General features: G+C 42.5%; 1 protein-coding gene across 2 annotated transcripts; it reads right to left on the bottom strand.

Moving 5' to 3' along the window:
- Positions 1-2,751: 2,751 nt before the first annotated feature.
- Loricrin (loricrin cornified envelope precursor protein) lies at positions 2,752-4,128 on the bottom strand. 2 transcript variants are annotated; one of them, XM_052178661.1, is made up of 3 exons: positions 4,053-4,128; positions 3,804-3,968; positions 2,752-3,539 (listed from the first exon to the last, which is right to left on the bottom strand). In XM_052178661.1, exons 1-3 carry the CDS (start codon positions 4,126-4,128, stop codon positions 2,752-2,754), a joined length of 1,029 nt encoding a protein of 342 aa, XP_052034621.1. The 2 variants fall into 2 exon arrangements, with proteins under 2 accessions (XP_052034621.1, XP_052034620.1); XM_052178660.1 differs by having other exon boundaries at positions 2,752-4,128.
- Positions 4,129-15,180: the final 11,052 nt, after the last annotated feature.

The following is a 15,180-nucleotide window of genomic DNA, read 5'->3' as shown; positions in this document are numbered from 1 at the left end:
TCCCAGACCAGGGACCTCTCCTTCCTTTTTCTTGGGAATCATTTGATATGTTAATTGTGCCTTGAATATTCAGAGCTTCTGGGCTAATTAATATCCACTTATCAGTGACTGCATTCCATGTGTATTTTTTTGTGATTGGGTTACCTCACTTAGGATGATATTTTGCAGTTCCAACCATTTGCCTAAAAATTTCATGAATTCATTGTTTTTAATTGCTGAGTAGTATTCCATTGTGTAAATATGCCACATTTTCTGTAACCATTCTTCCATTGAGGGACATCTGGGTTCTTTCCAGCTTCTGGCTAATATAAATAAGACTGCTATGAACATAATGGAGCATGTGTCCTTATTGCATGCTGGGGAATCCTCTGGGTATATGCCCAGGAGTGGTAGAACAAGGTCCTGCCCAGTTTTATGAGGATCCACCAGACTGATTTCAAGAGTGGTTGTACCAGCTTGCAATCCCACCAGCCATGGAGGAGTTTTCCTCTTTCTCCACATCCTCAGCAACATCTGCTGTCTCCTGAGTTTTTAATCTTAGCCATTCTGACTGGTGTGAGGTGAAATCTCAGGGTTGTTTTGATTTCCATTTCCCTAATGATTAATGATGTTGAACATTCCTTAAGGTGCTTCTCAGCCATTCGAAATTTTTCAGGTGAAAATTCTTTGTTTAGCTTTGTACCCCATTTTTAATAGGGTTATTTGGCTCTCTGGAGTCTACCTTCTTGAGTTTTTTGTAGATATTGGATATTAGCCCTCTGTCAGATGTAGGGTTGGTGAAGATCTTTTCCCAACACTCTTGAACTTGTGCCTGAAAGACTTTATATTCTAACAGAAAAATTATTGCTCACCTAACTTCATCACTGCTATGTACACAGTAGCTACAAAATGAAATCAACCTATATGTCTATCAACTGTAGAGAGAATAATGAAAATGTGGTATATACATACAGTGCCATTTTATTCAGCACTGAAAAAAGCAAAAATTATGAAAATTTTAGATAAGGTAATGAAAATAGGTGAAACAATACTGGATGAGATAGTGAGAATTATTGAAGGAAGACACCAGACTCAAATAGTATACAAGGGCAAAGAAAGTTTATTCTGCAGAAACAACCAGCATGTGGGAGTCGACCTTTCATCAAAATAACAACCAGGAGAGAAGCTCAGAGGCCCCATTTTATGCAGAGCTATGGGATTTTCTGGAAGGGTTTGGTTATATCTAACATGATTAGCTAGGCATATAGCAGTTACATTAGTACAATTTCTGATTGATTTCTATATTAGTTTTACCACTTTTGGTCAAGCCTTAGAGAAATTTCAGGAAGTGCCCCAATTCAGGGCTCATTATCTTTCTAGACAAGATTTTCCAGGAACTGAATCGGCTCTGGGCTTATCCTTCCCCTCTGCCAAAGTCAGGCCAATTGACTAATAGCCCATTGTCTGTGGCTCTCCTGAAGACCATTGCCTGCTTCATTAGGAAATAGAATCTTAAGGGATAATATGGCTGCCTGTTCTAAAATGGAGTGGGTTAAGTCCTCTCAGTAACAGAGGCCCACAAAGAGAAATTATACATGTTCTCACATATATATGGATCCTATTTTAGAAACTTTAGTTTTGCTTGTTTAACTTGATGTTCAAGTAAAAACTAGAAAAGTAAAGATGGTTGGGGTTTTTAGTTTGTTTATTTGATCTTTGTTTGTTTGGTTGGTTGACTGGTTGGTTGGTTGGTTGGCTGGTTTTTGAGACAGGGTCTTACTACATAGTCCTGGCTGGCTTGAAACCTTTTATGTAGACCAGGCTAACCTGAACTCACATTGCTCTATTTACTTCTGCCTCAAGTACTGGAACTAAAGTTGTAGGCTACCAATTTAGAAAAGGATTAGTGGTAGGAGGATGGATGAAGTTAGTTGAGATCATACAATATAGATAAAATGAAGGCAGAGGGGGAGAATACATAGAGTTGAAAGGTTTTATCTGTTGTGGGAGCAGTGGTGTAATAGAGGAGAAAAAAGTTGGGGATGATAGTTAACCCAAATGAAGGGTGTATGAAAAATCTGTATGAAAATCTAGTATCCTATAGCATAGTATTTCACATAGTTCCAAAAAAGTTTTAGGGGAGAGAATCTACATGGTTGAATGTTGATGCTTCTAGAATCAGTAGTTACTAAACAAAATTCCAAGGACCCTGTACTGAATAATTTCTTATGACTTGTTGGTTAGGGAAGGCTCAAAATTACCTAAACCAATAAGCTATAATAAAACTTTAGCTATATAACCCTATAAACACCTCTCTCTCTCCATGGCCAGTGAAGACTTTTCTTTGAGTTTGGGAACCATCTCAAGATTTTAAGCCACACACCAGACTATTCACATCCTTGATCATCGTTTGCCCCATTCCATCTATCTACTCCCCCTCCTTTGGATAGAACACTTGTTCAATGAATTTAAATGTGAGCTAATGAATGGGAAAAGCAAAAACAGAATGAAGTGAGTAAATTAGCAGGCTACAAAAACTACAGGAGACTCAGAGATACTCATGAATTGCAAATTTATTGATTGAGGAAGCACTGGAATTGGGAGGTAGTCATTCCCAAGATACACCTTGAGCAACTCAAGGGCTTCTTGGGAGAGGGGCGCTTAAAATGTGAAGGATTTGGAAACCTGAGGCAAATTCATGAGTAAGTTAAGCTTATAGGCGCCCACGGAGATCTCTTCCATCTCTGTTGTCTCCGTTGCGGCCCGGTGATCTTATTTGCACGGCCAGGTAGGCGCCTGCTTCTGCTGGGTCTGGTGGCAGACTGGCACACCCTTGCCACCTCCAGATCCGCCTCCAGAGGAGCCGCCGCCGCAGCTGGAGCCGCCGCTACCGCCACCAGAGTAGCCGCCTCCGCAGCCACCGCCGCTGCCCCCGGAAGAGCCGCCGCCACAGCTGCCGCCGCCGCCACCAGAGTAGCCTCCACCGCAGCCACCGCTGCCGCCGCCACCACCGCTGGAGTAGCAGCCGCCACCGGAGGAGCCACCTCCACAGCTACCACCTCCGCCAGAAGAGCCCCCTCCGTAGCTCTGCTGGGGGGCGCAGGAGCTCTGACTGGTCTGCTGCGAGGAGTAATAGCCCCCGCCGCCGCCAGAGGAGCCGCCGCCGCAGCTGCCACCGCCACCACCGGAGTAGCCGCCGCCGCTGCCGCCGCAACTAGAGCCACCACCGGACGAGCCGCCTCCGCAGCTGGAGCCTCCGCCCCCGGAGTAGCCGCCGCCGCCGCAGCTGGAGCCACCGCTAGAACCTCCTCCGTAGCTCTGGCACTGATACTGTTGGGCCGATCCAGAGGAGCCGCCACCACCACCGGAGGAACCACCTCCGCAGCTGCTGCCGCCGCCACCGGAGTATCCGCCGCCGCCGCAGCTGGAGCCACCACCGCCTGAGTAGCCGCCGCCACAGCTAGAGCCGCCGCCGCTTCCACCGCCGCAGCTGGAGCCACCGCCGCCACCGGAGTACTTGCCCCCTCCGGAACCGCCGCCGCAGCCACCCGAGCTGCCACCTCCAGAGGAGCCTCCGCAGTAGGAGCCGCCGCCTCCTGATCCGCCTCCACAGCTGGAGCCGCCGCCCCCGGAGTAGCCTCCGCCGCAGCTGGAGCCTCCGCCACCGCCGGAGTAGCCGCCGCCACAGCTGGAGCCGCCGCCACCGCCACCGGAGTACTTGACGCCCCCACCGGAGCCTCCACAGCTGGAGCCACCCCCGGAGTAGCCGCCACCGCCGCAGCTGGAGCCGCCTCCCCCGGAGTAGCCGCCGCCGCAGCTGGAGCCGCCTCCGCCCCCGGAGTAGCCGCCGCCACAGCTGGAGCCGCCGCCCCCTCCGGAGTAGCCGCCGCCGCAGCTAGAGCCGCCGCCGCCGCCCCCGGAGTACTTGACGCCCCCACCGGAGCCGCCTCCGCCGCCGCAGCTGGAACCACCTCCATAGGAACCACCGCCTCCACCGCAGCTGGAGCCTCCTCCAGATGAGCCACCTCCACAACTGGAGCCGCCACCGCTACCACCACCGCTATAATATCCGCCACCGCCTCCTCCGCCAGAGGTCTTTCCACAACCCACGGGAGGACAGGGAGTGGGCTGCTTTTTCTGGTGAGACATCTTGTTTAAGGAGAAGGGGAACCCTGGAAGAAGAGCAGAAGAACAACATTGGACCAACAGCAAGAGGACTCTGAAGGAAGTAGATGCATCCAGGCCAACATCCTTCTGACTTCCAGCTTCATGCAAACCTGGTGTCTGGACTCCACTCATGGACTGGATAGCTCTTCAAGAGTCCCATTAGTAGTGCCTCCCTTTTCCCTCAGCTCTGCCTTTCTTCTGCTATGTGATTTGTAGGGCAGAACCCCCACATTCCCACCTGCTTTTGATCTTCCATTAAGGAACACTCCATCTCTAAGGGTGCTCCCAAGTCCCAATGCTGATTCTTTAGTAGAAAATTGCAAAAATTTCTGCCTGGATCTTACCCATTCCCAGCACAACAAGAAAAGATTTGTTTGGACATTAGCCAACTAACTGTAGGACACCTTTTCTACAAAAAGTCCTTAGCTTAAACTCTTGATCTGTCCTACTGAATGAGGATATGTTCCAAGGGCCAGTTATTAGACAAGGCAACTTTATTCTGGTCCTGTCTGCAAACAGATGGAAGAATTCTCAACCTTTTGTATCAGTACATCTAACCAGAAGAGAGCAGGAAATCTTTTTGAGGATATGCAGGAGTCTAAATAAGAGCTAGTAGGAGGTTGTGTAGCTTAGCATCTCACAAGTTATGTATCTGTCAGAACATCTGCCCTCATAAAACAGAGCTTGGCTTTACAAATATCTCTCATCAGCACCATTCTATGATTTGTCCTCCATACTCCCTGATAGTGGATTCAGGCACTACTGGCAGGTTCAAAAGGTTCATCCAGTCCCTGGAGGCCTGCCACTGCAGTCCTCCAGTGTTCTAACCCTCAGCTCTTCGAGTACCAGAGAAGTAGGAGATAGTCCTATCTTCGTGGAGTTTAACATTCTGCCCAGAAGACCAGACACATCATCTGCCCAGCAGCAGCTTACCATTCTCCCATGCTTTCCTAAAGCCCTTCTCAATTTGAACACCCCCTCCAAAGGGGAGAGAGGCCCTGTCCCTTAACCTCCCTGCAAGCTGAGCAAGGCCAGCTTGTGAGGCCAGAGAGCCAGGAGATCCCACACTTACCCGAAGCACCAGGGGAGATGAGTGAGGGAAGGTGATGGTGATGTGAGGGACACTGGGGCTCCTGATGTTTTATACTCTTTGTCTGCTCTGACTCATCTATTGATCAGGCACCTCCTCCCCGTGATTGCAGGCAAAGGATTGACCCATTCATGAAGATTTCAAATTCTTGGGATAGGGATAGGCAGTCTAGTGTATGACTGGCCACTTCTCTGATGTAACAGTGAGCAGGTTGGTCATTAGAGATGGCCAGCAGAGTGGATGGCAGAAATTGTTTTCAAACCTTCTGTATAGGTTGCATGCCATAACCAGAGGACTATGCTTGAGGACTAAGTTCCAGATTTGTGAAGCAGCCTAAAGGAATCTAGAGATCTAAGGCATTGTCTAAGACATAGAAGCCCATGCAGTTGTATTGGGAATTCTCAAGATTTTAGAATCCATCTCTCTTGCCACAATTTCTCTACTCCAGTTTCATGAATGCTTCATTGGGTTGCTTCTTTTCTGCTTATCTTATTGGTTGTGAGAGTCCATGATTCCCCCAGCTCCAAGTTAGGGATGGTATACCATGGACAAGATAGCACTGTAACTAACAAGACTCTAGTCTACTTTAAGCTATTCCTAGTGTGCACAGGTATTTTGATCTTTGGTATTTATTGCTGTGGTGCTGCACAGTGATTCTGACCTCTGAGGTGCAGCCATAGAGTGGAATGGATTTAAGGTTCATAGTTGGATTTAGGTCTTTCCATTACTACTTGCCAGCTATGTCACCATGGGCAAAGTCATGGTAGTTCATGCATTGCCACCAACAGGGGAGTTACTTGTTGAGCTGTCTAATCCTCATTTTGTCTACCAAACAGGAATCCTAATGTTTATTTCATGAGAACATGAAAAAGGAAGTTATGGAGTGTAAATGTGCTATGTAGTATGTGATATTAGTACTTTTGCCTTTTTCTCAGATGACACTCAGAACACTCTTACTTCCAGTCATGCCTGCCCTTGGGTTCTATTGGAAAGAAGGTGTATCAAGCCATCTCAACTGTTTTCCCATAAGATTAACGCAGTTCTCTGATGACCCTAGGACCAAGAGCAGCCCCTCTGTGTAGTGATTTTCCCTTCTTTCATCACTGGAACTCAGTTGCTATTAAGATACCACTGTTGAACCTTTGTTCCACCCAGCTATGTTGAAAGAACAATTCTAATCAAAATTGTTTTAATTATGGGGGAGCATTAATGATCTAAATGATCCTGATTAGACTTTGGCTTTCAGAAACTTGTGGTACTTGTTTCAGTTTGGACATTATGAACTCAGGTGAACCGAGGAGGATCCTGGGTGCTCCCGTCCATGGAGATACACTAGCTAGAGAAGCCAGGATCTGTTGGAGGGCAGGTTTTCCAGCTTGAAGTTGAGATACTATGGTGGTTTTGGATGGAAACAGCACCTTCTTTTAATAGTGGTTGCCATGGGTAGGAGTTATTTTGTTTAGTCAGGCAACATGGGAACAAGTTTGAACCATAGCTCTTAGCACTGATTTGTGGACCACATCGGCCCATTACAATGTACTCACCAGGCTGCAGGAAAAGCCCAAGTTAGCATGAGGTCAGTAGGTTATTTTGGGGAATAGAAGTCTGTAATACAGAAATTGTAGCCTTCCTTCTTCTTTTGTGTTTATGTATAATTTATTATGTATAAAAAAGATGACTATCTGAGCTGAAAAGTGTTTTCATACTCTTATGTGTTAAAAGAAATGTTTTAATTTTTATTAAAATTGAATCGTGTAATATACAAAGTAATTAGTTTATTTTATTTCTATACATAAGTATAATGTTATTTGATCACATTAATTCCCACTATCATCCTTCCTTGTCTCCTTCTCATCTTTCTCTTTTCAAATCCCTAATAGACCCCTTCTATTTTAATGTCCTTTTTTGCCTTCCACAGATTCCAGATGTCAGAGACATAAGATATTTATATTTGTGAGACTAGCTTATTTTGCTTAACATAATGATCTCTAGTTTCCATTTTCCTGCAACAAATATATTTTATTAGCCTTTGGGGCTGAATAAAATTCCATCGTGCACATATGCCACATTTTCTTATCTAGCCCACCCCTGTGTTGGTTCCATAGCTTGGCTATTGTGATGCAACACACTCAGGTATACAGGCAAGTCTGGCCTGAGTTGACTTGATTCTGTTGGGTGTATACCCAGCAGTGGTTTAGCTCTGTCATATACAAGTTGTATTTTCCATATTCTGTGGAGACTCCACATTGATTCCTGAAGTGGCTGGACTTACTTACATTTCATTAGCATTGTTAGTGTTCGCAACCCCTCCAAATCCTCACCATTTTGCTTGCTTACTTCACTCTTTCTTACTGAAAATCACTGACTAGAGTGGTATGGGAGTCTCCACGTAGCTTTAGAGCATATCTGCAATGACTGAAATGTTGAACTTTTGACTGTTTTAAAGTGCCTATTTTGGGGCTGGAGAGATGACTCGGTGGTTAAGAGCACTGATGTTCTTCCAGAAGTCCTGGGTTCAGTTCTTAGCGACCACCTGGTGGCTTACAACCATCGGGGAATCCGGTTTCCCCTTCTGCTGTGTCTGAAGACAGTGACAGTGTACTCAAATACATGAAATATATAATTTTTTTAAATTCCTATTTTCTTTATTTTCCCATTTACTTATTGAATTATGTGCTCCTTTTGGTGTTCAGTTTTAAAATTTGATATCTTAGTTGTTCATTGGGTGAGCCTTCCCCTCCCACTGTTCTGCAAGCTGGCTCTTTTACTGTTTCCTCTGTACTAAAAAACATTCTGTATTTCTTATAATCATGTTTGTTAATTTTTTTCTGTAATTCCTTGAGCTATTGGAGCCTTTGTCACAAAGTCATTGCCTGTATTCTACCCTGAAATGTTTCCTTTGCAGTTTTAAAGTTTTAGGTCTTAATTTACAGGTTTAGCTCCATTTTGTGTTGTTTTTTTTTTTGTGTGTGTGTGTGCATGGTGAGAGCTAGGAATGTACTTTCAGTCTTTTTTGTAGCCCTAGAGGTTTTAAGGGCCATAATATTTCTATATGGAATTCTAAACCTTGGAAAACTCAAGTGCAGTCAACTCCAAAGAGCTAACAATTCAAAATGCCTAAGAACTACATTTAGTTTTACTTGACACCTACCTGATTGCTGTATTTTTATGGATTATAAGTATGATAATTTGTCCATTTTTAATTGGCAGTTTAATGTACTTCACAATGAATTTTTGACATTTTCACACTCATTTCCCACCTTGGTTTTCTACTGGTTTTCTTCTTCCTAAGAGTTGCCTTCCATTTTTATATCTTCTTTTTTTGTTTGTGGAAAACTAGAATGAATTCTTTTTGTTGTTGTTGTTTTAACATGTTGTATTTCACTATATTCAAATACTAACACAAACACATCTAATAAATATAAAAATATTACTGAGACATTTTGCATTCATTTTCTCCTATTTAGTCTTTGGGACCAATTTATATTATGCTAAAGGCACATCCTAATTAGGACCAGTCATATGTCAAGTGGTGTCACTATTGAGGCAGCCATAATAACACCTTTTGTTGTCAATGTCACAGTCCTTAATGGAAATAGATTCAATTGGATCATTGTCGGATCCAAATTTGATATCATAATCAATGATTTCTTCAGATAAGACAGTTTCTAATGATAACTGAATAAAACTAAATCAAAAGAATAATTTTTAAAAGTCTACTTATTTCCTAACTCTTTAAAAATATTATTTATTAAACTGGGTGTGGTCGAACATGCCTTTAATCCCAGCACGTATGAAGTGTAGGTAGATGTGTGCGGGTGAGTTGGAAGCCAAACTGGTTTACCTAATGAGTTCCAGGCCAGTAAGATTGTCTCAAAAATTATTACTTATTTATGTTAAAATGTATTCTTTGAGAATGTAATGCATATATACAATCTATTTTGATCATACTGAACTTCTCCCCGCCACTACTGCCACATTTTCTTTCAGACCACTCCACACCCCTTCTCAATTTAGTATTCCCATCAACAACTTTCTCATTACAATTAGATCTCCCATGCTCTTGTGGATAGCCCTGCAGCTATAAGTGTGATAATTTGATACATATGAAATGATGAGATCAAGATATTAACATTTTGAATTTCTAATGGGAACTTTGAGTTTCTAATTATTCTGAGGTATAAAACAAATTACTCTAAATGGTACTCACACTACCATGGCAAAGAACATGGAAACGTATTATTCTTAATAAATTTATTTTGGTATACACTATCCATCCTCTGGATGCTCCCTTTTCCTTCCCTTCCTACTATATAATAACTACCATTCTGTTCTACTCTCATCTATAAGGTAAAATTTGAAAAGTTAATTCTGTGTTTATTGGTACAGCTAGGACAAGTAGACAGGGCATTGTGTTAAACATTAGAGAGACCCGGAATGTAAATGTCATTGAAAGAGTTGACAAGGAGACAGGAGAGAGTTCCATGATTGCTTTTGTCAACCTGTATATCATTTATTGGAGAAAAGAATAAAAACCTTTAAATAGTATATCCACTTTGTTACCAGGGAGACAATATGGGTAACAGGGCCTTTCAGTAGTACCAAATCTGTGGATCATAGCTCTCAATTAATTTTGCATGAGTGAGTGTACTAGAAGTGTATTGTGTAATTCCCTAGACTAAAAGATCTTCCTATTTGGGATATCTTTGTAAAAAGCTGATTACCATGTTGTATCACATTAGTTGGGAAATAATAGGCCTTTGCAAACTTACGACACATGTGTATTTAGAGTTTTGTAAGACTTGGCCCACCTAAGATTTAAGATTTCTAGCCTGTGGACAACTTAACCTTCAAATGCATGTTCACTAGCACATCTCACTTAGACAACCGGGAGTATTAGACCATGGTCTCTGACCCTGCCTCTACTTGTATTTTTAGAAGGGATAAAGACTTAAATCGAGGGTTCTGAGTATGGACAGGTATTCAGTGAGACTCACTGGAAATGAGAACTCTTGAGGCTTTCAGACATCTAAGAGTAAGACTGCAGTTCCATGTGTTAAGAGTCTCAGATACAACCCTGGATAAGATCTTTAAAGAAATCTCAGCCTCTAACTCATAAACACAGAAATGTTAAAGACTCAGTGCTCTAAGTTTTGCTTTTCTCTGCAGTAGCTCCCAATTTCTGCAGGTATTTTCTTCCTAGCAGGGGAGAGGAGGGAGAGGAGACAATGATGCAAAATTAGGCTGTTGTTACAAGCTCTCTTGGAAGAGACTTAGGGAAGTAAAGGCCTGGAATCTGTTTGAGAAGGTAGCATCTTTGTCAAGGCCTCTGGTTCTTAGAGCTAAAACCTGAGGCAAGATTACATTACTTGATTTTGGGGAACTACAGTGTACTATAAACTTGCTGATCACAGCTTTTAAGGATCCAGAGTTACATACCCACTCCTCTTAACTGAACTCTAGCTGCTTCTTTAACTGAAACTAGAGAAGTCATTGGTGAAGAGTAACATGCACACAGGGTGGAGACTTGGAAGCTCAGCATTGCAGGAAGAGAGGTTTGGAGGCTTTTTCATTCTTTGTCGGATAAGGAATGGTTTTCAAGTCTGGCCCTTCTGAGGAAGTACCTCTGAGTCCAGGCAATTCCTTGAAGCTACTATTTCTTTCCTTTCTTCAGACTTCCTGGTTTGTACTGAGAAGGGGTGGTTATCTCTAGTTATTAAGTGGAGAGAATGGCTTTGAGGTCTGAGGGATTGTCTCTGTGGTAGAATTTCCTCTCTAGGAGAGAATTTGAATGAGAAAGTCCATTAAATCCATTCTATACACCTCATCACTCTCCCTTTTTGAAGCGTTGAGGAACTGCAGTTACTCTGTACTGCATAATATAGTTATTAGCACTACAGCTGTTGCAGTTGTTGTGAGTTACATAGTCTGTTCATGCATATCAATTGGATTGGTCTGACTTTTGAATTATAGCTTCTCTTGGGGAAAACTCCAGTTCTTTCTTTTCCTTTGTATTTTAAGGTCCCTGTGTGCTGAGTCTTTATCAGGATGTGGGCTCAGGTTGGCTTTCTTTGGAGTGGAGGTCATTTGTGGAGGTTATTATTTCACCAGCATTAAGTACTATGCGTATTCCATGTTAAGATCCCCAAGAGCTTAAGGATGCATAAAGGGTGACCAGTGCTTCTAGGCACACTGCCCACCTGGGTCTGTATACCTTTCACGTGAATATAATGATAGGCTTGCGTAGACTACTGATGGTGCTGTTTGATTTTTCTCAGTAGTCCAATGAACTCAGTCATACATTATGCTGATTTTTAGATGATGAAGTATCTCTGAAAGTGTTGGATTTGCTCAAATTCTCATAGCCTTTAAAGTGCCAAGGATAGTATCAGGTCTGGTGAGAAGGCTCAGCAAGTAAAGGTGCTAGGTTCCAAACAACCTGAGTTTGTTCCTCTGACTTCTGCATGTGTGCTTGTGCTATTCTCATCATCCCTTCTAGTTTCTTTACTATTTCGGCCCCTTTCCATATCTCTGTTCTTTCTGTCCAGAGAGGGGTACCATAGGAAGAAGGGATCAAAGAGACAGAGTCAGAAGTGAGTTGCATTGACTTTATGGATGACAAAACTGAATTATCTTGCTGAAGTCACAAACTGTTGGTGATGATGACAGATTTAGAGTACCTGTGTGTGTGTGTGTGTGTGTGTGTGTGTGTGTGTGTGTGAAGTGAATAAAGGAACATAAAAACTAAGCCAGTTTCAGGTTTCTCAATAAATATTTCTGGGAGGCCAGGATGCATTCATGAATGCTTCCAGCTCTTCTGGGACAGTTTTATCCACTCATGGTGCTGGAAGCTCATGAAGCTATATTCTACTCATCCCTAGTTTACAGAGCTAGATGAAGATTCCACAGCAGAGACAGGTTAAATCATTCCTCCAGGCCACACAGAAAAGCCCAAGCTAGACTCTGGCTTCCTGGTTGTTCCATTTAGCACTTTTCCCTTTATAGATTTTGGTTGAGCTGGCAGAGTGAGAAGGTGTAGTTAAAAAGATAGAAAACATTTCATAGCTTATTTGGACAATCTGAAGGCAGCTGCTAGCCTGGGCAGGTTAGCTTCTGTCCTGAAAGAACATCCCATAAAAGCAAGGCTCAGCTTTTACAAGAAAGCAACTGTGCTATAGCTTGCGGGTGCAGGGCCCATATCTTGAGCTCATATATAAACTTTACAAGAAGGGAGAAGCTCTAAATGGCATCCGCACTGTGATCCAGCTTGGTTCTGAGATAAACATAAGTGAAGGCTTCTCATGTCTATTACAGCTGTTGGTGGCTGAAGAATGCTGGATCCTCAACTAGCCTATTCTTTTCTTTGAATTGTTTATCTGTGTTATTTTAACTGGGTCTAAATTCAAATAAAATCTGGAAATCAATAGGACAGAAAGGAAAGAACAGAAGCATTTCAAACCTACAGTCTTTATCCTGTTTGTCCTGAAAGCTTTAACCCATATCTTTTTAGTTTCAGGAGGTGGCCTGAACACTCATGCTTCTCTTTTACTCAAGGTCACCGTAAAGCAGCACAGGGCAAGGACTCTTTTCACCTTCATTTGGTTTTTTTCCTTTGAGACATGGTCTCTCCTGATTCCCAGGCTAGTCTCAGACTCGTGTCCCTTCCATGCCATCCTCAGGAGTACAGAGTCAAATTTGATTACATGCTATTCTTAAGACAGCATGATATTGCATGGGCTTTGGTTGTCACTTTTTTATTCCTACAACTTAAAAAAGTTCACAACTGAAATGTGAATCTAGTCTCTGTCTTGACTAATAAATGGTATTCTTCAAACTTGTTGATTATTCTCAAGTTTTGAGCATCCTTCAAGTTGCAGACCTTAGTTCAATAGCTGAACCTGATGAACTTAGGTGGATGACCTCTGGACAAACTTGCCCCCTTATCTGAAACATAAGAGCCATTGCAGTTTAGTTTGCAGATCTCTAGTAAAAAGAGTTTCAATGCTTTGGTCAGTGGAGTCATAATTTTGGGGGTTCTCACTCAGATGAAACTTGATTGCTTAAACCCCTAGAGTGTCATTAAACTCAGAACTGGATCTCAGAGTAAATACTTGATGAACCTCTGCTTACCAACTAAAGCTTGTGAAAATAAAATTTAAGTTTTCACTAAACCATCTTAAATAAATTGGCCACATCTATTTTCTTCTATAACCTATCACCTTCCATGCAAAGTACCTAATTCCTCTTTGCCTTCTGTCTCCTATATATTTTCAAAATATTGCCTACATCAGACTCTGGCTACTTACATTCAGTGAACTGTCAGCCTTTTGGATCAAGTCTGAAGCATAGAGAGGAACCCTGTTAGTCTTTGGTCTAGTCTGAAGGACATCATCATCATCTGTCCTCTGCTGAGGTTTTAGGAACCTGTGTGTGTGTGTGTGTGTGTGTGTGTGTGTGTGTGTGTGTGTGTGTGTTTATGTGTGTGTGTATGTGTGTGTATGTGTGTGTATGTGTGTGTATGTGTGTATGTGTGTGTGAGTGTGGGCTGTAAATGTGGCCTCACCGCCAACAGTTTGTAAACTCAGTAAGTTACTAGCCTCCAGTTTTGTCATCCAGAAAGTTAACCTACCTTGCTTATGACCCAGTCCCTCTGACGCCCTTCTTATGGCACTGCTCTCTGGACAGAAAGAAGGGAGACATGGCAAATGGCAGAGGTAGGGAAGAAACTGGATGTGGTGGAGAGAACAACCAACTTCTAAGAAGAAAGCATGGGGTCTTCAGTCCTCTCTGAATGCCAGCCAGCCCTAACCTTGAATCAGAAATTTTGAGAATTTTGGTAAATTTTTCTCACTGAAAGCATTTTTTCCCAATTAGGTCCATACTGGGGGAACTGGGAGGGTACAGAAGGAAGAATGGGTGAGTGAAGGTAACCTATGCTATGAATAACCTTTGAATAGTGTTATTAGCAAGGGTGTAGACAATTGTATAGGATTAAGAAAGGCATGTAGGCAGTCTGCATTGCTTCCATCTTCCTAAACTGGCTTATAGTGCTTTGGATCAAGATTAACTTGCGTGCGGATGTACTCTGGGGAGTGAATGCTCTGGTGATGGCATCTCGGCTACAAGTGACTTACTTTGCTGGAAATCAGCAGAACAAGCAAACAAAAGACTATAAACAACAGCAACAAACACAATAAAGGAAAGCAGTGGCCTAAAATTCTATTATTCAAATACAGCCTGTGCCAAAAGTTTGTTATTTTCATCTTGGTTTCTCTCATTCTCTCTCTCTTTCTTCTTCTTTCCTTTATTTCTCTCCCTTCCTTCCCTCTTTCTTTCTTTCTTTTTTTTTTCTTTCTTTCTTTCTTTCTTTCTTTCTTTCTTTTTTCTTCCTTTCTTTCTTTCCTTCTTCCTTCCCTCTTTCTTTCTTCCTTTCTTTCTTTCTTTCTTCCTTCCCTCTTTCTTTCTTTCTTTCTTTCTTTCTTTCATTCTTTCTTTCTTCCTTCCTTCCCTTTTTCTTTCTTTTTCTTTCTTTCTTTCTTTCTTTCTTTCTTTCTTTCTTTCTTTCTTTCTTCCCTCTTTCTTTCTTTCTTTCTTTCTTTCTTTCTTTCTTTCTTTCTTCCTTTCTTTCTTTTGACTCTTAAGTTATACTTCCTTTTTGTACAACCTTCAACTTTGGATACTGACTTTTATGTGACACTGATAGGCAGATACCCAGTGTCACTCTTTGATCTGTACAACCCTCTGTGGTCTCAATAAAACTTTATTGCTAAGTTCTGTTACTCACTCTGCATCTTAACACTTAGACCTTCAGCTGCCCTGAAGTGTCTGGACCTTAGAAACTCTGTTGGATTTCTTTGGGTCTGGACTGTCTCCCTGACCTACTGTGGATTGTGAGCATACCTTCCCTTGTATGCACAGTAAAGCTTTAAGGCCAGTGAGGAAGA

The sequence above is a fragment of the Apodemus sylvaticus genome, chromosome 4 (assembly GCF_947179515.1).
Source record: "Apodemus sylvaticus chromosome 4, mApoSyl1.1, whole genome shotgun sequence".
Classification (NCBI taxonomy): domain Eukaryota; kingdom Metazoa; phylum Chordata; class Mammalia; order Rodentia; family Muridae; genus Apodemus; species Apodemus sylvaticus.
The sequence above is the reverse complement of the archived record's forward strand: the minus strand, read 5'-3'. Positions and strand labels throughout refer to the sequence as shown.